Raw genomic sequence first — 20,467 nt, 5'->3', positions numbered from 1 at the left:
GGCTGGCACCAATCTCTCCTCTTGGGGCCGGGTCTGAGGGACGACAGGGGTGTTCCCCTCTCTCCTCGCCCACCAGGAGCCGCAGGAGGCATTTTGGGGGCGCAGGCGTATTTATTTTCCTCAGTCGAGGAGGGGCTTGTAAGTCTCCATGTGCCGGCGGACGCTCTGGGCAATCTGGGTGTCCGTCTTGCTGCGTCCATAGTAGTCGAGGAAGAGCCCGTCAGGGCCCAGCAGGTAGATGAGGACAGTGTGGTCCACGATGTAGTCGCCATCCTCGTCCTTGGGGCCGGTGCTGGCGTAGACGCGGTAGGCGTCGGCAGCCGCCCGCACCTCCTCGGGGCTGCCGGTCAACCCCAGGAGCCGGGGGTGAAAATCCTGGACGTAACGCTTCATGGCTGCCACATCGTCGCGCTGGGGGTCAACGGTGATGAAGAGGGGCTGGAGGGGAGGAAGGCCCGGCTCCCGCTCCAGCAGCTCCACGGCCCGGCTCAGCTTCTCCAGCTCCTCGGGGCAGATGTCGGGGCAGTGGGTGAAGCCAAAGTAGAGCAGCACCCACTGCCCGCGGAAGTCGGCCTTCTGCCGTGGACGACCCTCCTGGTCCAGCAGCCGGAAGTCACCCTGGCCCAGCGCCAACGCCCGCAGCTCCGCCTGCCGCCGCGCCCGCTGCCGCCGCCCCTTCTCCTCCCGCAGGTACAGCCACGCCGCCGCCGCTGCCGACCCCACTGCCGCCACCACCGCCAAACGCCGTCCCAGCGGCAGCCCTTCCCCTGCCGCCGCCCGTGCCGCCAGGTTGCGGCGGGGGAGCGGCGGGCGGCGGGCGGGCAGCAGGCGGCGGGCGGGTAGCAGGGCCCGGAACATGGCGGGGCTGCGGGGAGGGGCGCGATGGCGAGGGGGGAACGCAGCCTGCTGCCCTCTGACTCCTGCCCTGTGCCCTTTGACCCCTCGGCCCGCTCCTCCTGCCCCCCTCTGACCTCCCACCCCTGCCCTGTGCCCTGCCACCCACTGGCCCCAGCCCTGCCCCACCTGGTGCCCCTTGACCCTTCACCCCACCGCCCCTGCTGCCCTTTGACCCCCCAGCCCTGCCCCCCGGTGCCCTTTGATCCCTCACCCCACTCCTGCTGCTGCCCCTTGACCTCCTAACCCTGTCCCTCCTTGACCCCTCACCTCCCCCCCCCCCTTCGCTGCCCTCTGACCCCCAGCCCCACCCCCCCCAGTGCCCTTTGACTCCCTCACCCCTGCAGGCGCCCTTGGGTCCCAGCCCGGCCGCCCCCTCCCGCCGGCCGCCCTCTGACCCCACCCTTCCGCCCTCCATCCCCCCCACCGGTGCCCTCTGCCGCCCCCACTGACCTTTGCCCTCTGACCCCGTCCCGCCTACGCTGCGCGCCGCACCGCTACTCCCGGAAGCGGAAGCACGGGGGGTGGGCGGGACAGGCCCACGCGCAAGGGGCGGGGCGAGCAGGGCGCATGCGCACAGAGCACGCCCGCCTGCGCGTCCCGCCGCGCCTCCGCCAGGGGGCGCCGGCGGGACCCTGACCGCGGGGAGGGGGCGGGGCGATCCGGGCGTGACCACGTGACGCCGGCCCGGCGCGGGCAGCAGCGGGTAGGGGGGGCGGGGGGGGGCGGGCAGGAGCGCGGCTTCACCGCCCGTCCCGGCGGGCCGGGGGGGCCCCCGCGGTCCCTGCCTCTGCTGGGGGGCCCGGGGGTCCGGGGGGCAGGATGATCTCGGCCAGTCGGGGCGGAGGGGCGGGGGGCGGCCCCGGGGCCAGGCGCAGGGCGGCCTGCAGGGCCCCGCGCCGCCCCGCGCCCAGGACCCCGTCGTGGTGCACCCGCAGCCAGGGCTCGCCTGCGGGCAGGGCCGGCCGTGGGCGGGGGGGTCACGGGGAGGGGGGGGCCCGGCAGCCCTCCCCCCCCACCCCCCACCCCCCGGTTACCTTCCCGCAGGCGCTGCCCCACGGCCACCAGTAGCTCGGCGCCCACCCGGGGGTTGATGGGGTCCCCGGCCCGCGCCCGGCCGGCCCCCAGGTCGTGGAGGACGTGGGCCAGCGGCAGGGCTTCTACCTGCTGCACCCAGCCTGGGCGGGGGGGCAAGGACGGGGGGTTGGGAGTGGGCCCGAGGGGTGCGGGGGCTGGGGTGTGTGGGGACACCCTCCTTCAGGGGGTGTGGGGCGGGGGGTGCAGGCAGGGACCCCAGGGTGGGGGGGATGGGGACACAGGGACCCCAGGGGGTGGGGGGGAGCATGGGGACCCCAGGAATGCAGAATGTGGGGCAGGGGGTACAGGCAGGGACCCCGGTGTGGGGGGAGTGGGGACACAGGGACCCCAAGAGGTGTGGGGTCTGGGGTGGGGGGGAGCATGGGGACCCCAGGAATGCAGAATGTGGGGCAGGGGGTACAGGCAGGGACCCCGGGGGGTTGGGGAATGGGGAACCTGAGAGTTGTGGAGGGTGTGGGGAGCCCCAGGCATGGGGGATGTGGGGCAGGGGGTGCAGGCAGGGACCCCGGTGTGGGTGGAATAAGCCAGGGGAGCCCGGGGCACCCCGGAGGGTGATGGGGAGAGAGGATGAGGGGGGGGGACAGGAAGGGATGGGGCAGGGGTGTGCAGGGAGAGGGACCCTGGGACAGCCCTCGGCCTCCCCAAGGGGTGTGGGGGGAGCATGGGGCGAGGGGGGGTGAGGGCCACCCCCTCCCCTCTCACCTCCCTGTGGCGCGGGCAGCTCCTCACGGACGCTCGCCTGCCCCAGGACCTGGCAGCGCTGGGTGGGGGTCCCGGTGCAGAGGTGTCGGGCGGTGGCGGGGGGCACCCCCTGCGCCCCCAGCATGGCCTCGAAGGTGCGCAGGGCCGAGCCGTCGTCCAGCGCCTGCCCCAGCCGCTCCTGGCCCTGCTCGGCTGCCCCGGCCAGCCCGCACTGCCACAGCAGCAGCCCCCCTGTGGGACGCAGGATGGGACCCTGGCCCGTGGGGACCCCTGCCCCTGCCTCGCCGCCCCCCCACCTCCCCCGGGGTGCGGTGGGTGGGAGAGTGTGGGGTGAAGCACCGGCTCTGGGGAATGGCCTGGGGGGGCCCAGGGGGTATGGGTTGGGGGATCGGGGATGGAGGGGGGCAGGAAGGCAGATCAGGGGGACGGGGACATGGGAGGGGACCCTGGGGTGTGAGGGCAGGGACAGGGCTGCTGCTGGGGGGGGCAGGGACAGACCCTGAGGCCGGGGGGGGACACAGGACACGGGACACAGGAAAGGTCCCCGGGGCGATGGAGCGGGGTCAGGCCGGGGCTGAGGGGGACCCTGAGGCTGGGGCGGGGGGTGCAGGGCAGGGGACTTGTGTGTGCAGACCCTGGGCCATGGCTTCCTGGTCCCGTCCCCCCCCCCCCCCATCCCCCATCCCCGTGGCTGACCCAGGGTGGTGACCAGCTCCCGCAGGTCGGAGGGACCCCCCCCCTCCAGGCACTCCAGGGCTTCCAGCACCTCCAGCGAGTTGCCCACGCAGCGGCCCAGCGGCTGGTCCATGCGGCTCAGCACGGCGGCCGTGCGGATGCCCAGCTGCTCGCCCACCGCCACCTGCAGGCAGGGCAGGGCGAGCGGTGGGCTCAGCCCCAGCGCCCACCGTCCCGGGGTCTCTGCGGCAGGGGGGCCTGGGGCTCACCAGGCTCTGGGCCAGCTCCCGGGCGCTCTCCAGCGTGGGGTACAGGGCTGCACTCCCAAACTTGACGTCCAGCACCAGCGCCGACAGCTGCTCCGCTGCCTTCTTGCTCAGGATGGAGGCTGGAGCCGGGGTACCCTCGCTGGGATCCCGCTGCCTTCATCCCACCGCGTACCCCCTCCTTGGCCGTGCCTGGAGCCGGGGTGCCTGACCCCGGCCCCCCCCCCCCGTACCCCATACCTGTGATGAGGGGCAGGCTGTCCACGGTGGCGGTGACATCCCGCAGGGCGTACAGCACCCGGTCGGCCGGCACCAGCTCCTCGCTCTGCCCCACGATGCAGCAGCCCACCCGCTCCAGGATGCTCTGCATCTGGTGGGATGTCCTGTCGGCATCCCGACACCCCGTCCCCCCCCCGAGCCCGGCGTGCCCGCGGGGTGGCGGCGTGGCGGTGGCCGCGTCCCCGACCCTCACCTGCTCAGGGCTCTGGGAGACGCAGAAGCCGGGGATGGCCTCCAGCTTGTCCAGCGTGCCCCCGGTGTGGCCCAGACCCCGGCCGCTGATCATGGGCACCTGCGGGTGCGAGGGGTGGGTGGGCACATGGGTGTTCGGAGGGGCCGTGGGGACCCCATCAGCCCCTGTCCCCCCCACCACCCCGCTCACCTTGCAGCCGCAGGCAGCCAGGGCGGGGGCCAGGGCCAGGCTGACCTTGTCCCCCACGCCGCCCGTGGAGTGCTTGTCCACCAGCAGCCCCTGCCAGGCGGGGGGCCAGGCCAGCGACCGCCCCGAGGCCGCCATGGCCCGCGTCAGCGCCAGCGTCTCCACCGCGTCCATGCCCCGCAGCCGGATGGCCATCAGCATGGCACCTGGGGGGGGCACAGTGATCCCATCACAGGGTGATCCCCCCCCCCCCCATTGCCGCCTTCCCCCGGAGCCCACCCCAGGGCCCTGCAGCCCCCAGCTCTGGCATCCTTGCCCCATCCCGGGGGTCTCCCTCCTGTCCCCACCGGGTGGTCCCCAGCTGTGTCCCCTGGCTATGACCCCCTGCTGCATCCTGGGGCTCGCCTCGCTGTCCTGCTGTGCCCCCCTGTCCCCCACCCACTGCTGGGGACCCCCACCCATGTCCCCCCATGCATTCCACCATGCCGGCCTCGGCCATGTCCCTGTGCCAGGTCCCCCAGTGAAGTCACCCCCAGGTCTGTGCCACCCACACCTCCGCCACGTTCCCCACCACGTCCCTGTGCCACGGCTCCCACTGTGCCTTCAGCTGCATCCCCTGCCATGTCCCACGGCCACGACCCCCCTTCTGCTTCTCCCCCTGTCCCCCCGCCCCACCATGTGCCCACCGATCTGTCCCTGCTGCGCGGTGCCATCCGTCACGCCACAGACGAAGCTCTGGATCTCCTCCTCCTCCAGCTGCTCACCATCCCGCTTCTTGCCGATGAGGACCGGGAGGGAGGCCTGGGCGGCCATCCCCAATTCCGCACGGCTGGCCGGCACCCCGATCCCGCACTGCCAGCACCCGCTCCTGCCCAGACTGGCTCCGTGCCCGCGGCAGGGAGGCGTCTCCAGCGCTGGACTCTGTCCCCAGGGGCAGCGAGCGAGGGTCGGGCCAGGCAAGGAGAGGCTGGAGTGGGTGGGTGGCAGGGCTGCTCCCCTTGTCCCCCCCAGTCCCCCCCAGTTCCCCACGGGGCAACCCCAGGCGATGCCCGAGGACTCTGCATGGCCACCACTGCCTTGGGTCCCGCACAGCCCTCAGCATCCTCTCCCATGGCACCCACGGCACCCGCAGCACCCACGGCACCATCAGCACGGGGGGGTGTCCCGTGGCACTTCGCTGAGGAGTGCCCCCTCCCTGGCTGGTGCCCCCAGTGCCACCCCACACCCCGAGGTCCTGTGTGGCGTCTCAGTGACTCCCATAGCCACTGGGGTGGCCCTGGCCCTGTGGGGGGGGATGGAGAGGGGTGGGCGCCTGCCGAGGGGCCAAGAGCTCTGGGGTCATGGGGGGGGGGAATATGAGTGGCTGGCGTGGGGACCCGTGGTCAGAGCTGGGATGGGGACAGGGAGTGGGACAAGGAACACCCATGCAGACCCCCCCCTGCTGCTCAGGGGGTCACGGCTGGGGATGGGCTTTTGCGAGGACATTGGCAGCGAAAGGAAGGATGGGGGATGAGGGGTCCTGGGCGGGGGGCGTCAGGGGACTTGGTGGCCCCCAGGGCACAGAAGGTCCCCAGGTCCTCCGTGCCCTCTTTGCCCCAGCTCTGCCCTCAGGCCCCGCGTCCCCACATGCCCTGGTTTCAGCTGGGATAGAGTTAATTGTCTTCCTGATACAGTGCTGTGTTTTGAGTTCAGTATTAGAAGAATGTTGATAACACACTGATGTTTTCAGTTGTTGCTAAGTAATATTTAGCCTAAATTCAAAGAATTTTCCAGCTTCTCACACCCAGCCAGCGAGAAGGCTGGAGGGACACAAGAAGTTGGGAGGGGACACAGCCAGGACAGCTGACACAAACTGGCCAAAGGGGTATTCCACACCATGTGATGTCATGCCCAATATATAAACTGGGGGGAGTGGGAGTGGGGGGATCGCCGCTCGGGGACTAACTGGGCGTCGACCGGCGGGTGGTGAGCAATTGCACTGTGAATCATTTGTACATTCCAATCCTTTTATTATTATTGTTGTCATTTTATTAGTGTTATCATTATTAGTTTCTTCTTTTCTGTTCTGTTAAACCGTTCTTATCTCAACCCATGAGTTTTACTTCTTTTCCCCGATTTTCTTCCCCATCCCACTGGGTGGGGGGGGAGTGAGTGAGTGGCTGCGTGGGGCTTAGTTGCGGGCTGGGGTTAAACCATGACACTGCGGCTGCCCCCAGAGCAGGGTTGGGCCGGAGCCCCTCGGCCAGCAGGATGGGCTGCTCTGAGGGACCGGGGCTGCAGCAACCCCCGGCTGTTGGGGCAGGATGGGGTGGGATGGGACGGGACAGGACAGGATGGGATGGGGTGGGATAGAGTGGGATGGGACAGGACGGGATGGGATGGAGTGGGATGGAATGGGATGGGATGGGGTGGGATGGGATGGGATAGCATGACCAGCCAGAAAGTGTCAGCCAGGTGCTCCAGGCAGGTGGTGGGGATGGGGCTGGAGCAGGGAGAGGGCTGGTACCCATGTGGGCAGCACATCCTCCATCCCTGGCATGCACTGCCCCAGTTGTGGGCCTGTGGGGCCAGAGCTCAGCCCTGCTTCCCCTCCCGGTGGCCTCGCCAGGGTCCCCTCCAGGACAGAAGGGCACAGGGCAGCTCGCGGGGGGCCAGTGCTCCCCGACCCCCCTGGGATGGCCGCGGTGTCCGGGTGGTGCTACCCAACCCAGGGCCGAGCGGGACGGGGCAGTCCCGGCCGGGCGACGCGGTGGGACGCGAGGAGAGCAGGAGAGTGACTCTGGCTGAAGGCGACGATCTTTTGGCATTGGTTGTCTCCATTGCTCGTGGCCCCATGGCCGCCCCACACCCCCCCCCCCCTAGTCGGGCACATCCACGATGAGGGGAGCCAGGTAGTCCGAGTGCCGGATCCCGAACGTCAGACCCCGCTGCCGGCCCTGCTGGGTAGGACAGATGGCGGCGGTGAGGGCCGGGGGGGTCTCATGGCTCCTGGCCCCCCGCTACCGGCACCCTCGCCCTGCCTTGCCCTGCCCGCGCCGGCGGGACCCCCGTCACCTCCTCACCTGCTCGGGGCTGTAGGCGCCAGGTCCGGGCTTGGTGGTGGTGTCCCCGGGGAGGGAGTTGCGTGCCAGCATGCTGTACTGCGGCGCCCGCCGCTTGTAGACGTCGGCGTCCACCACGCGGTATCTGCAGGGCCCCGGTGTCTGCAGACAGAGGGTGCGGTGACATGCCCCCCCGGCCCCCCCGGTCCCACCTGGCCCCCCGGTTCCCCACACCTCACCTTGCACAGGTCCTCGTAGAAGGCACCGACGTTGCTGCGTCCCGGTATGGAGTAGTTGGGGGCCGAGCTCTTGCTCACCACGCGGGGTCCCAGCATGGGGGGCAGCCGGTAGGCTGCAGGGCCTGGGGGGAAATGGGGCTCAGTGGGGCCCTGACGGGGGGGGGGGGGGGGCAGGGCAAGGTGGGACGGGGGGGGTTATCCACCTGGGGGAGGTGGGGAAGGGGAGCTCAGCCCAGGGATGATGGGGGGGCTCAGCCTGGGCATGATGGAGGGCTCAGCCCGGGGATGACGGGGGGCTCAGCCCAGGAATGGTGGGGGGCGTCAGCCCGGGGAGATAATGGGGCGCCCAACCCGGGCCAGGGGGGATGATGGGGGGCCCAGCCCAGCCCCTGTCTCTCCTACCTGGCGTCTGGTAGATGATGCCCTGCCTGGTGCGGGAGCGGAGGGAGCAGGCGGGTGCAGAGGGGAAAGCCAACCTGCCAGCCCGCTCTGGGGAGTAGCACCCTGGGGGGGAGCAGGGCAGCTGGGCCATGGGCACGGCTGGGGGGGTCCCCAGCCCTGCCGCCCCCCCCCGGGCTCCCGGCCCCCACCCTCACCTGGCCCGGGGGTGTGGATGGGTGGCAGGTCGCGGGGGCGGCTGTAGATGGAGAAAGCGGGGGTCCCGTCCTTGCCCTTGGCGGTGGTCCCAGGGGGCAGCAGGTACACCGGCCCAGGGGAGCGGTCTTCCTGCCGCCCCCCCGTGCGCACCCCGAAGCTGTAGGCGGGTGCGCGGCCGCGGGAGGGGTCGTGCAGACGGTAGCCTGGGCAGACGGGGGGCTCGGTGGGCTGCAGGACCCCCGGTCCCCCAGCCGTCCGGCTCCCGGCACCCCGCCGGCACGGCAGCAGCGCCCGGACCCCCATGGCCCCGACTCACCGACGTTGGTGGGGAGCCCATACTTGGGCCCGGGGCTGCTGTAGAGAGCCGCAATGGGACCCCGGGGTCGGTGGGGTCTCCAGCTGCCCACCCAGGCGTTGGCCGACATGGCGGGCCCTGCCGGGAGCGAGCGCAGCCCCTCAGCCCTGACCCCGCCACCCTGGCCCTGCCGCCCTCTGGTGCCAGCCACGGGGTCCCCTCGGAGGGAGATGAGGGTCCGCAGCCCGGGCACCAGTGGCCGTCCATGGGCAAGCAGCCGGCAACACGGTGGCAGCCTGGTGGCACCGCCGTCACAATGGCTGGGGAGCTCCGGGGCTCCGCACCCCCCAGGACCTCCCCGATCATCACCCTGGGGATGACAGCCCTGACGGTCCCAGGGAAGAAACCCCAGCACCCCAGGGATGCAGCCCCCAGCACCCCAGGGGTGAAGCCCACCCAGCACCCCAGGGATGCAGCCCCTCAGTCCCCTCCAGATACAACCCCCAGCACCCTGTGATGCACCCGCAGCACCCCATGGATACAGCCCCCAGCACCCTGTATATACAGCCCCCAATACCCCAGGGATGCAGCCCCCAGCACCCCGTGGATGCAGCCCCTGGGACTCCAGAGATGCACCCCCAGCCCTGGGGGTCCTGGTGGGGCTGAGATCCCTTACCCTGAGCAGTGCTGAGCCCTGGCCGGGCTCTCCTCCCCCAGTTACTATGGCACCCGCACAACAAACTGCGCTGGGCAGCCCTGGATGGGGACGTGGGAACGGGGATGGTGTGGGGAGGCAGCCACGGGCATGGGGCTGCCCCACTGCAGGAGTCATCATAGGAGAGGCTGGTCCTGGGGCGTGGGGGTCCTGCAGAGCCATAGGGGTTCTGTGGGGTTGGGGGGGGAGTTGCTGGGGGCAATGAGGGTCCCACATAGGCCATGGGGGTCCCATGGGGACCATAGGGGTCCTAGGGGGGCCATAGGGGTTCCACAAGAGCCAGGGGGGGTTCCACAAGAGCCAGGGGGGATCCCACTGGGACCATGGGGATCCTTTTGGGTCCATGGGGGTCCCATGTGAGTCACAGGCTCTCCCTAAGGCCATGGGGGACTGTTGGGCATCACAGGGGTCCCACATGGGCCACAGGATCCGTCTGGGACTACAGGAGCCCCACTGGGGTGATGGGGGTCTCCCAGAGGCAGTGGGGGTCCCGTGGGGGCTACAGGGGTCCCATGGGGTGCGCTGCAGTGTTCACTCTGCCAGCCCCGGCTGTTCCTCTGGCAGAAATTTTCGCTGCCCGGAGCCATTCCCATCCCTGTCCCGGTCCCGGTCCCTGTCCCGGTCCCGGTCCCCATCCCGGCACCCCATGGTGGTCAGCGGCTGGGTGACCCCAACACCCTGTGCACGCCAGGTCCTGACTGGGTCCCTCCGTCCCCAGCCCCACGGCGCTGTGGGGCAGCGTGGGATCCCAATCCGGGCGGCAAGACCCCGGGTGCGCAGGATGAAGGATGCGCAGAGCAAGCTGGGCTCCAGGGACCTTTACTGTGGCCCGTGGCCGGGCCGCGCCGTGGCAGGCAGGGGCGGTGGGCAGGGGCAGCAGGCAAGGGTGGCAAGCAGGAGGAGCAGCGGGGCCGGTGCTGGGGGGCTGCCCGCAGCTCTAGGCGCTGGACTTGCAGATGAAGGGTTTTCTGTCGGCGCAGGTGTCGCTGTACCACATCATGAAATCTGGAAGAGAAAGAGGCCGTCAGCCCCCTGGAATACCCCCCCCGGCCCCTGCAGCATGGCCACCCTGCAGTCCTGCTGCCAGGAGCGCAGCCCGGGGCGCACGCACTCTGCATGTGCGCGTGGAGTGAGTGTGGGTGCAAGTGTTGTGCATGCAGTGTGGATGTGGGCAGTGTGCACGTGTATACCTGGCAGGGGTATGTGTGCATGTGTGTGCATGCGTGTGCACAGCATGTGCCTGTACATGTCCACAGCACGCACAGGGTGCATGTGTATGTGTGCATATACGTGTATGTGTGCGTATATGTGTGTGTATGCATACGTATGTGTGTTTCTGCTTGCACAACATGCGTGTGCCTGTGCGCGCACACGTCCATGTGTGCGTGTGCACCCAGGTGTTAGCTGCCCACCGAGGGCTGCCCCAGCCACGAGCTGGCAAGCACCATGGGGGTCAGCCTGTGCTGTGGGTGGCCTGGGGATGCTGGTGGCCAGGGACACTTGTGGCCAGGGATGCTGATGGCCAGGGATGCTGGTGGCTGGGGACATGGTGGCCAGGGACCCGGTGCCACCAGTGGGGCCATGCTCACCGGCGGCATCCTGCAACGCGGCACAGGCTCTCCTCCTGGGGCCGGGCTGCCGGTGCCAGGACCCGTAGTTCACCTCCGAACTGTCTGACCACTGCCAGTGGCGGCTCTGCAGGGAGGAATGACTCCGTGACCCCTGGTTGGTGCCACCAGCCCCACTTGGGGGCTGCCGGGAGTGGGTCTCAGGGGTCCCAGAAGGGTCCTGGCTCTGCCCCGGGGCCACACGCACCCCCAGGGGACGGTGGAGGCCGATCCAGATGCCGTCGTCCCAGTCCTCCTCCTCCTCACTGTCCTCACTGGAGTGGGAGGAGGAGAGCAGGCTGATGATGGCGCGGTGCTCCTCCACGCTGTGCACCGAAGCCAGGTGGGTGCCCATGCCAAAGCGCTGGCAAAAGGCCTGTGGCAGGGATGGGAGAGTGATGCTGGATCCCAACCCCAGCCCCTGGTCCCTGACCCCAACCTTTGGTCCCCAACCTCAATTCCTGGCCCCAACCTCAACCCCTGGTCCCAGATCCCTGGCTCCACTAAGGATGAGGATGGCAGGAGTGGTGCTGTGGGCACATGGGCGCACGCGGTGCCTGGCACAGGGTGGCTGTGGTGCCACTGTGACGGCAGCCAGTCCCACACGGGGCCAGGACGTCCTCAGAGGGGAGCATCCCCATGCCGGGTGGCACCGGCATCCCGATACACGGCCCTGGCAGGGGACCAGCAAAGCCCAGCTCCCTGCCGAACACCACGGGGCACTGTGGCCATGGGGGTGGATTGGGTGTCCCATGCGGGGGTCACCCCCAAAGCCACATCCCCGCAGCCCCCCCGATCCCTTCACCTCTGCCCTTCTCCAGCTCAGCTCCCGGGGGAAGAAGCCGTAGCACCCATCCTCAAAGGGCACCCAGCCCCAGGCACAGGCAGCCGGCTCCTGCCCTGCGGGAAAGGCAGGGGGTCAGGCAACAGGGAAGAGCAGGGAGCACCGCGGTGTGTCCCCCCCCCACTGGCACTCACCGTGCAGCCAGGGGACAAGCAGCAGGCAGCCCAGCAGGCCAAGACTCAGCGTCCTCGTCAGTCCCATCATCTGTCCCTTCCCTGGGGAGGGACGGTGGCAGGACGAGGGGTGCTCAGCTCCCTGCTGAGCCCCCCCACTCTATGGGTGCCCAAGACCCCAAGACCCCTGCCCGGCCCTCCTGCTGCCAGGCTGAGCCTGGCAGCAGGAGCGCCGGGCAGGGGGCTCAACAGGGGTACATAGGGACCCTCCCCCAACCTGGTCATGTTGTGGTTGCAGCAGTGGGTGTAGGGGAGCCCATAGGGTGCAGCTGGGGAGGGGGTCAAGGTGGTTGAGCAGTGCGCAGGGGAGCAGCAGTGAGATAGCATCAGGAGGGAGGGGAGTGAGGTGCTGGGGTGCAGGGCTTGCAGGGTGCAGGGGTGCAAGCTGTGGAGTGCAGGGTGCAAGGTCCAGGGTGCACAGATGCAGGGGTACAGAGCGTGTGGATGCAGGGAATCAGGTTGCAGAGGTGTGGGGTGCAGGGTGCAGGCTTACTGGGATGGAGGGGCGAGGGGTGCAGAGTGTTAGGTGCAAGGATGCAGGGTGCAGGCATAAAGGGTTGCAGGATGCAGGGTGCAGGGGCGAGGGATGCAGAGTGTTAGGTGCAAGGATGCAGGATGCAGGCATAAAGGGTTGCAGGATGCAGGGTGCAGGGGTGAGGGATGCAGTGGGCAGGGGCACAGGGATGCAGGGTACAGGGGTGCAGGGGCTCCTGGGCTGCTGTGGCTGCAGGCTGGGGCAGGGGATGCCCTGCAGTCAGGGCACCCCCATTGTGGGAGTGCAGCCCCCCCTCCACGCGATGTGGCTGCAGGGACTCACCTGTGTCCCCCCAGGAGCTCGGCACGGCAGCGGGCGCTGGCTCGGACCCTCTGGGGAGCTGGGCAGCAGCCCCAGGGAATTTTATCCCCGGGCAGGCGGGGAGGGGTGGGTGGCGAAGCACGCCATGAGCCACCCGAAATGTCATCCCTGCCCCAAAGTAAACAGGGCCGACGTAGCCGGGCCCCATCGACGCACGTGGGTGGCTCAGCGGCGCGTGGCCCCTGCTGCTCCCTTTGATGGGGTGCCCGTGGCGGGGAGGCCCTGGCTTTGCTTTCGTCGTCACCCCACGAAGGGACAGCCGCGCTCGGGTGCCACTGCCGTAGCTGGGAGTGAGTCCGGCCAAGATGAAAAGAGCTTCCCCGGACCCGTGCATCCCGCTTTCACTTGTGTGCGGCAGGAGCAGAATGTCCCCCAATGCCCCTTACGTGGCCCTGACACCACCGCTGCCATGTGTACCCCTCGCCCCAGAGAAGGGTGCTGGCATGGTGCCGGGGCTGCCCTGGCGCAGGGAGAAGCACCTGGAGCTGGGGCTGCTCAGGGGCGTCCCTGACTGGGGTGGGCAACAGGGCTTGTCGGGCTCCCTTGCACCACATATCCCCCCAGGACAGAGGGTAGGGGATGCTCAGCTCTGTCCCAGATGGAGGGCAGGGGTTGCTCAGCTCCATCCTGTCAGGGGATGCTCTGCAGATGGAAGGGCAGTGGCAGGGGGTCCCCCTCAGACCGACTGCAGCCCCAGCCCCTCACCCTGGCAATGGGGCCAGGGGCTCCTCCGGCTCGCTGGCACCAAGGCTAACCTCCGAAGCGCCAGCCTGTGCGAACGGCCCCGCAGCCATTTACGCCCCGAGATCAAACACCTCTGCTCAGCATCAAACCGGCTGCGGGTGCTGTGCCAAGCCGGCCGGATGGCAGGGAAAGCACCAGCACAGCTGGGCTGAGGGGGCGGGGGGGCGGTGTCCGGTGCCTGCCCATGGGGTTCAGCAGCCAGCCAGGGGGTTTGGCACCCATCCATGGGGCTCAGCACCCAGCTGTGCGGCTTGGTACCCAGCTGCAGGGCTTGGTATCCAGCTGCAGGGCTTGGCACCCAGCTATGGTGTTCATCACCTGGGCACGGGGCTCAGCACCCAGCCATGTGGGTCAGTACCTGGATGCAGGGCCCAGCACCCAACTGTGGGGCTCAGCACCCAGCTCTGGGGTTTGGCACCCAGCTGTGGGGTTCAGCACACCCCTGCAGGGTTCAGCACCCAGCTGCGGGGCTCAGCACCCAGCCTTTGGCACTGCTGGAACAGCCTAAGGGCAACCTGGTTGTAATGGAAACACACTGGCAGGGAAGGATCTCCGTTCATCTGGAAGCCTGCAGCATCCTTGATAAGGGCAGCAGAAACAAACGGTGATAACAAACGGCTGTTCCAGGAAAGCAGAAGTTGGTAACAGCCGTGCCAGCAGCCGGTGACCCTTCCTGGGCACGACATTTGCCGTTGTCGAGGGTGTGAGTCTGCACGCAGGAGGACAGGGAGGTGGCAGGGGGTGGAAAACACCCAAGTGGGAAAGGAACAGGGTCACTGGAAGTGGTGATGGAGGGAAGAGTGAGGGATGCAGAGGGGAGAGGCAGGGCTGCAAAGAGGAAATCAGGGATGCAGGGGGCGAGCCAGGGATGGGGGGGGGGGCAGGGCTGCAGAGGGGCAAGCAGCTGCCTTTGGGTCTTGGTTGTGTCAAGAGCCGATAACTGCAATGGTCAGAAACTAGCCTCAGCCCCGGTCTTGTGTAAGCGGGAGTGTGGGCGAGTGCGGCCGGTCTCAAGGGGAGATGAAGGAGGTGATAAACGTGCCAGGAGCTGAGGTGTGGGGGGGGACGACCCTGATTTCAGTTGTGATGATGAGCCTTTGCCCCCCACCCCCAGCCATGCCACTGCCTGCACCTACAACATATACAGGCTCCTAAGCAGCATGGGCTGGGGCTGCCTGCTGGCTCCCATGCTGGCAGGGGAAGGGTGCAATGGCCAAGGCAGGTGCTGGATGAGCACCTCATCTCGCAGCGGCAGCCCCCCCACCACCGTTATCCCGCATGCAGAGGGAATGAAGCGGGTTTGTGCGTTCCCTCCAGGTTGTCCCACCAGCAGCAGCAGCAGCAGCTGGAGCCCAGAGGCTTCCCCGGCTACTTGTCCCACCTTGGTCATCATGAGGCCAGACAACTTCACGGGCAGCCAGGAGCACCAGAGCTTAGAAGGGTTTGGGAGGAAAACACCTGTAATTGCCTTTCCCTCTCATAATGATTATTATATGTATATAATGACTGCGACGTGTGTAATGACTGCAGCGATGCTCACTCCCTGTTGCCCAGGTGCGGCTCCAGTTTACACGTGAGCCCCGAGCACCAGCCTGCACCGATGACAACCTGGACACCTCATGGACCTCCCCAGTCACAAGTGATGAGTTTTGACAGTCTGGAGCTCTGGCCTCTGCCACAGGGTGTGAATAACACAAATTGCCAAAGGTGCTGTCATTGCACTGGTCCTAACTCTACACACCGTGGTTGGTTGGCCGAGCGCTAACGATAACTGGGACCCGTGCGGCCACGTGCCTGGCTGTGCAGATCACAGCCCCTTTCAGTCAATCCAATTAAGTGCTCAGTGCAATTCAGTCAGTCCTCCAACCCACGGTGCTCACTTGGCCAACACGGTGATGACCCCAGGCAAAGCTGCTGTCCCACCGGCTGCAGACCCAGCCAGCGCTGGCTCGGCGGCACAGTGCCTGCAAGAGCCACCCCGGCACTGGGCAGCCGCCTGTACCCTGGCACGTCTTGGTCCCTCTGTGTCTCAATCTGGAAATTTAACTTTTCATTTCTTACACGACCATCGACCCACATGTGATGAGCATGGTGTGTCCAACCCCCAGCAGAAGGACCAGCCAGTGCCCACTGGCGTGTCCCTGTGAAGTCCCCAGCCTCAGGCATCACTGTGCGCGAGCCAGCTGCTGTTGGCATTTCAGCTGCATGGGAATGACCCAAACTGCTCCTCCGGACCTTCTGAAGGACCCACAGCCTGAAAGCCATTCTTGCTCAGAGCCAGCTCACCCATGTTGCTGGCCTTGGACCGGCTTTGCCTTCACAAGTTGTGTTTGTGTTAATACATGCTGCCTGCTGGTTTCATGCTAACAGGTCTTACCAAACGCAACAGGAGGGATGTACCAGCCAGCAGCAGGTCCATGCCTCTCACCAAATGGCCCGGGGCAGTCCCTGCCTGGGGTCCAGCAGCTGCCTGGTTGTGGCCATGGTCGTGGCTGCCAGATCTGGGTGCACGGGCACAGTGCGGTTCGGTGGGGTGAGCACTCATTCGAGCTATAGGATGGTGCTTTGGGGCGTTACAGCTTGTATTGAATTGCTGCCTGAGGCGCTTTTGTCTAGAGGGGTACTGCGTCCTCATGGGTCAACTGGTGGGACCTCATGGGAGTCCCAGCAGCAGCACTGGGCTTGGCGTGGGTACAGGTCTCCACCTCGTACAGAGGGACACGCCAGGGATGCTGGGGTCTCTCTCAGGGTGACCCCAGGGATTCTGGGGTCTCTCTCAGGGTGACCCTGGGGATGCTGGTGCCCCACAGCTGTCCATAGGCCAAGGGAGGGGTGGTATGGGAGCAGCCAGGAAGCCGAGCTGGTCTCACTGGGAGCCCGGACCGCTCTCATTAAGGGCAGAGCAGAGAAGCTGCAATAACGAACCCAACTTCCAGGAAAGCAGAAGTGGTGTGGCTGTTCCAGGAAGGCTGTCCTGCCCCGCACCCTCCCTGCGCTGCAGCCATAAAAGCAGTGGGGGCCCAACCCAGCACAGCCCTTGCCCCAACAGACGGACGGACACTGGGGGACCAGGCTGCCCCTGGGACACAGGTCACCCACCCAGAGACTTGTCGGCCACCGACCAGCCCTGCTCCTGGGAGCCATCTGGTGAGTGTCTTATGGCTAACACCTCCCACAGCGTATTCACGGGTGCTGGCAGCAGGTAGTCATAAAAATATATCTGCTTTGCTAGTAGTGTGATGTAACAGAGAAATGGAGGCGGCAGCTGCCCCCTGCCCTGTGCTACGGGGTCCCACGAACCCAGTGTCACCATCCTTACATCACCCATGCGGGGGGGGTCACGCTGTAGGGGTGACTACAGGCACCTGGCCATGGGGTCCAGCACCCAGCCAGGCAGCCCAGCACCTGGTCAGGGGGTCCAGCACCCAACCAGGTGGTTCAGTGGCCAGCCATGGGGTCCAGCACCCAGCTGTGGAGTCCAGTACCCATCCAGGTGGTCCAACACCCATTCAGGTGGTCCAGCAGCCAGCCATGGGGTCCAGCACCCAGTTGTGGGGTCCAGTACCAATCCAGGTGGTCCAGTGGCCAGCCATGGGGTCCAGCACTCATCCAGCAGCCAGCTGTGGGGTCCAGCGCCTGGCCAGGCATCTCCCTGTGAGAGGGGCTGGCTGGGGGTGGGCAGGACTCCATCACTCCCTGCTTTCTGGCGAGGGCAAGTGAGAATGAACGACCCTCATGGGGTGGTGGCAGCAGGAGGCAGCAAGGGCAGCAGGGATGAAGGCAGCACGGCCACCCCCAGCACCCCCAGCCCCCCGTGGCCCAAGCACCCCCTGTCCTTCCAGAGCCCTTGATGTGGGATGGGGATGCCTGCACCCCCCCGCACCCCTGCCCCTGGGAGCCAGCTCCCCTGGGACCACAGGGCTGCCGTGGTCACATCAAACCTGCTCTGTCCCCATGCCTGGGAAGGCTGCACCAGAGACCCAGACTGTTTGGGGTTGAAGGGACATTCAGAGACCATCCCGCCCACCCCCTGCCATGGGCAGGGACATCTCCCGCTTGATCAGGTTGCCCAAAGCCCCGGCCAGCCTGACCTTGAACCCTTCCAATGATGGGGCAACCACAGCTTCTCTGGGCAGCCTGTTCCACTGTCTTATCACCCTCAGCCTAAAACCTTTCCTCCCTCTGCCCAACCTGAACCTGCCCTCTGGGGTGGGACACGGTGGGACCCCAGGGTGCCTTCATGGGTGCACGGGCAGCAGCGTCACCTCGAGCACAGCCCCAGCATGTCCTTGCTTCCAGGGAACCAGAGCTGCTGCTGGTGGCTGTAAAGCCTGAGAGTGGCATTTGCCCTTTGGGCTCCTGAGGGACCATCAGCTACCCTCGGAGGAATCTGTAACCCAGCTGTAACCTCCCCCCAGGGCAGCCACCACAGCACGGTCCCCAAAGGTCATCCCTGACCTTCCTGCCTGCCTGCCCAGGGCCACGCTCCGGTGAGTCCCTTCCCTGGCCTGGCCCTCCCTCACCCTGATGGGTGCAGTGTCCTGCTGCACCCCAGCTCCACTCCTCGCGGTGCTGAGCTGGGCATCCCCTGCCCTCCATCTGGAATGGAGCTGAGCATCCCCTGCCCTCCATCTGGAATGGAGCTGAGCATCCCCTGCCCTCCATCTGGAATGGAGCTGAGCATCCCCTGCCCTCCATCTGGAATGGAGCTGGGCATCCCCTGCCCTCTGTCCAGCTGCTCATGCCCTTCCTCTGCTCTCTCTGCAGCTGAAGATATGAGTGCAGGGCCCAAGCTCCTCCACTGCCTGCTCAGCTGCCTGCTCCTCATGGCCTTGGTGGCAGGTGATTCCCTGCCCAGGACACAGGCCCCCACGGGACACGGGCCCCCACGGGACACAGGTGCAATTCCCCCTCCAGCAGCAGCATCCGATCCAGCCCACTCTGACCCCTGATCCCTCATCCTTGCTCCCCAGTCACTCATCCCCATTCCCCATCCGCATCCCGTGGCAGCCCCTGCTGCCCAGTCCTGTCTGTGGGGTGTCCCTGGGTGGGGGTGTCCCTGGGTGGGGGTGCTGCCCATCTGGCCCCGCACCTGCGGCAGACATCCCGGCTCCCTCCCCACGGTGGTGGCGGGCACGGGCCGTGGGGCAGTGGTAGGTGCCCCCCTCCCGTGGGACCAGCGGCAGCTCTGCCTGCGTTTTTGAAGGTGCCATCGCCGGCCGCCCCAGCCGTGCCCCACCGAGGAGGTGGGCAACCACCTGCCCCCAGAAGTGGCTCCACTACCGGGGGTACTGCTACGGGTACTTCATTGAGAGGAAGACCTGGGCTGAGGCCGAGGTGGGTGCTGGCACTGCCGGGGGACACTGGTGGGGGTCCCCAGGGAAGGACTGTGGCTGAGGCCTGGGGGCATTGCTTTATGCACGCCAGATGCAGTTGGGGGGGGGGGGCTCTGTTGCACTGCCCCCCCCCCAGGGGCTTTCCTTGCAGGGCTACCCAGCACCCAGTGCTTGGGTGGGTGCAGGCGTTGGGTGCTGAGCCGCCCATGTTCCCCCCCCACCCCAGGATGAATGCAGCCGGTACGGCCCCATGGGGCGGCTGGCCTCCATCCACAGCCTGGGGGCCAGCAGGGTCCTCTCCAGCTTCCTCACCAGCCAGAGCGACAGGGACAACACCTGGATCGGGCTGCGGGATGATGAGCATGTGAGTCACCGGGGGGGCTGCACCTCTGCCCGGGGGCTGCCCTGGCCACCCGCCCCGGGTACCCACTGACTCCTGTGTCGTCCCCCCACCCTGGCACCCACAGACCAGGCAGTGGAAGTGGTCGGATAACTCTGCCTTCGACTACAAGCGCTGGGACCGGGGGCAGCCCAACAACCTTTGGGACAAGGAGGACTGTGTGGTGCTGGACAAGATCTCTGGTGAGCCTGGTCCCGGGGAGCAGCGGGGGGGCTGGCATGGCCACCCCTGGCGGGGCTGAGACCCCCGGGCACTGCGGGACAATTGGGGTGCCTGGTGTAAAGGGGGGTGGTGGAGGGGAAGGGTGGTGGAGATAGAAGGGGTGATGCAGGTGGGAGTGATGGAGATAAAAGGGGTGATGGAGGGGAGGCATGATGGAGGTGGGGCGTGACGGAGGTAAAAGGGGGGTGTGCCGGGGGGTGACAGGGCTCGGGGTGACTCGCTGTCCCCCTCCCTGCCCAGGTTTCGAGTTCTGGCACGACTACCCCTGCGACTACAAGTTCCCCTTCCTGTGCAGTCACCAGCTCTGAGGGGTGGCTGGTCCAGCTGGCATCTGGGGGTGCCCCCACACCCCCCTCCCTGACGCCCCCCTGCACCCCTCCCTGCCCAATGCCCCACTGGGGACCTCCTGGCCCTGCCAGGCTCCGGCCCCACCGGGCTCCCCGCACACCCAGCAGGCAATAAACCTTGTCTTGAGAGCCCAGCACCCGCCTGCGCCTGTCCTCCTTCCCCGGCACGCGTGGGCACAGGCGGTGCTGCCGCCAAAGCCACTCGTGCCCCATAGCGGCTGGTGCCCAGCCCCACGGCTGAGGACACCCCCTGCCCCGGGGACACATCCTGCCCTGGGGACATGTTCTGCTGGGGACATGTCCTGCCCTGGGGACACCTCCTGCCCCGGGGACACATCCTGCCCCATGGGGCCAGTGCTCAGTCCTGCTACCTGACACTGGACACTGCAGGCCTGCGGCGGTGTGGCAGCCGGGGAAAAACCTCTGGGCTTATTTATTTTGACCATAAAATGGAGAAAAATCTGTAGAAAACCTGTGCAGGGCAGAGTGGGGGGGGTGGGGGCAACAGGGTCCCTGCTGCAGGTTTGCACCCTCCCCGCATGGACCCCCTGGGCACGCACCTCCAGGAATGCACCCATGGGGCACCCCACGGTGCCCCCCCCCTGCTCCCCACACCGCTACCACGTGGGGGCCGGTGCTGAGCCCCCCCCCGGGGCAGCCCCAGAGCAGGGGGAGGGGAGCTGGGGGGGCTGGGGTCCAGCTGGGATGCCAGTGGGTCCCCAAGCCATGGTGTGAAGGGATGGGGGATCCCTGCGCTC

The 20,467-nt window shown here is 67.5% G+C and overlaps 5 protein-coding genes across 7 annotated transcripts; 1 reads left to right on the top strand and 4 right to left on the bottom strand.

Annotated features, from left to right (window-relative positions):
* Window positions 1–91: 91 nt before the first annotated feature.
* SCO2 (synthesis of cytochrome C oxidase 2) lies at window positions 92–1,432 on the bottom strand. Its single transcript, XM_069801419.1, has 2 exons — window positions 1,348–1,432; window positions 92–865 (listed from the first exon to the last, which is right to left on the bottom strand). The coding sequence occupies exon 2, from the start codon at window positions 856–858 to the stop codon at window positions 121–123; it is 738 nt and encodes a 245-aa protein (XP_069657520.1). The 5' UTR covers window positions 859–865; window positions 1,348–1,432; the 3' UTR covers window positions 92–120.
* A 10-nt stretch (window positions 1,433–1,442) lies between these two features.
* On the bottom strand, window positions 1,443–5,122 carry TYMP (thymidine phosphorylase). Of its 3 annotated transcripts, XM_069801414.1 has the most exons (9): window positions 4,980–5,122; window positions 4,297–4,499; window positions 4,108–4,206; window positions 3,876–4,005; window positions 3,639–3,757; window positions 3,391–3,553; window positions 2,695–2,925; window positions 1,932–2,072; window positions 1,443–1,843 (listed from the first exon to the last, which is right to left on the bottom strand). In XM_069801414.1, the coding sequence occupies exons 1-9, from the start codon at window positions 5,104–5,106 to the stop codon at window positions 1,638–1,640; spliced, it is 1,419 nt and encodes a 472-aa protein (XP_069657515.1). In that variant the 5' UTR covers window positions 5,107–5,122; the 3' UTR covers window positions 1,443–1,637. The 3 variants fall into 3 exon arrangements, with proteins under 3 accessions (XP_069657515.1, XP_069657514.1, XP_069657513.1); XM_069801413.1 differs by having other exon boundaries at window positions 4,108–4,499; XM_069801412.1 differs by having other exon boundaries at window positions 3,876–4,206.
* Window positions 5,123–6,446: 1,324 nt separating this feature from the next.
* CIMAP1B (ciliary microtubule associated protein 1B) lies at window positions 6,447–8,598 on the bottom strand. The gene is made up of 6 exons (XM_069802300.1): window positions 8,487–8,598; window positions 8,170–8,373; window positions 7,976–8,077; window positions 7,574–7,695; window positions 7,356–7,496; window positions 6,447–7,229 (listed from the first exon to the last, which is right to left on the bottom strand). The coding sequence occupies exons 1-6, from the start codon at window positions 8,593–8,595 to the stop codon at window positions 7,152–7,154; spliced, it is 756 nt and encodes a 251-aa protein (XP_069658401.1). The 5' UTR covers window positions 8,596–8,598; the 3' UTR covers window positions 6,447–7,151.
* Window positions 8,599–9,975: 1,377 nt separating this feature from the next.
* Window positions 9,976–11,842, bottom strand: LOC138689024 (rheacalcin-2-like). Its single transcript, XM_069802299.1, has 5 exons — window positions 11,766–11,842; window positions 11,593–11,687; window positions 10,996–11,163; window positions 10,770–10,875; window positions 9,976–10,185 (listed from the first exon to the last, which is right to left on the bottom strand). The coding sequence occupies exons 1-5, from the start codon at window positions 11,833–11,835 to the stop codon at window positions 10,118–10,120; spliced, it is 507 nt and encodes a 168-aa protein (XP_069658400.1). The 5' UTR covers window positions 11,836–11,842; the 3' UTR covers window positions 9,976–10,117.
* Window positions 11,843–16,389: 4,547 nt separating this feature from the next.
* LOC138689023 (C-type lectin Cal-like) lies at window positions 16,390–19,843 on the top strand. The gene is made up of 7 exons (XM_069802298.1): window positions 16,390–16,551; window positions 17,823–17,894; window positions 18,172–18,246; window positions 18,611–18,741; window positions 18,967–19,104; window positions 19,208–19,322; window positions 19,603–19,843. Exons 3-7 carry the CDS (start codon window positions 18,180–18,182, stop codon window positions 19,668–19,670), a joined length of 519 nt encoding a protein of 172 aa, XP_069658399.1. The 5' UTR covers window positions 16,390–16,551; window positions 17,823–17,894; window positions 18,172–18,179; the 3' UTR covers window positions 19,671–19,843.
* The last annotated feature ends 624 nt before the right edge of the window (window positions 19,844–20,467 follow it).

This window comes from Haliaeetus albicilla, chromosome 14 (assembly GCF_947461875.1).
Source record: "Haliaeetus albicilla chromosome 14, bHalAlb1.1, whole genome shotgun sequence".
NCBI lineage: Eukaryota > Metazoa > Chordata > Aves > Accipitriformes > Accipitridae > Haliaeetus > Haliaeetus albicilla.
This window is presented reverse-complemented; position numbering and strand designations above follow the sequence as displayed.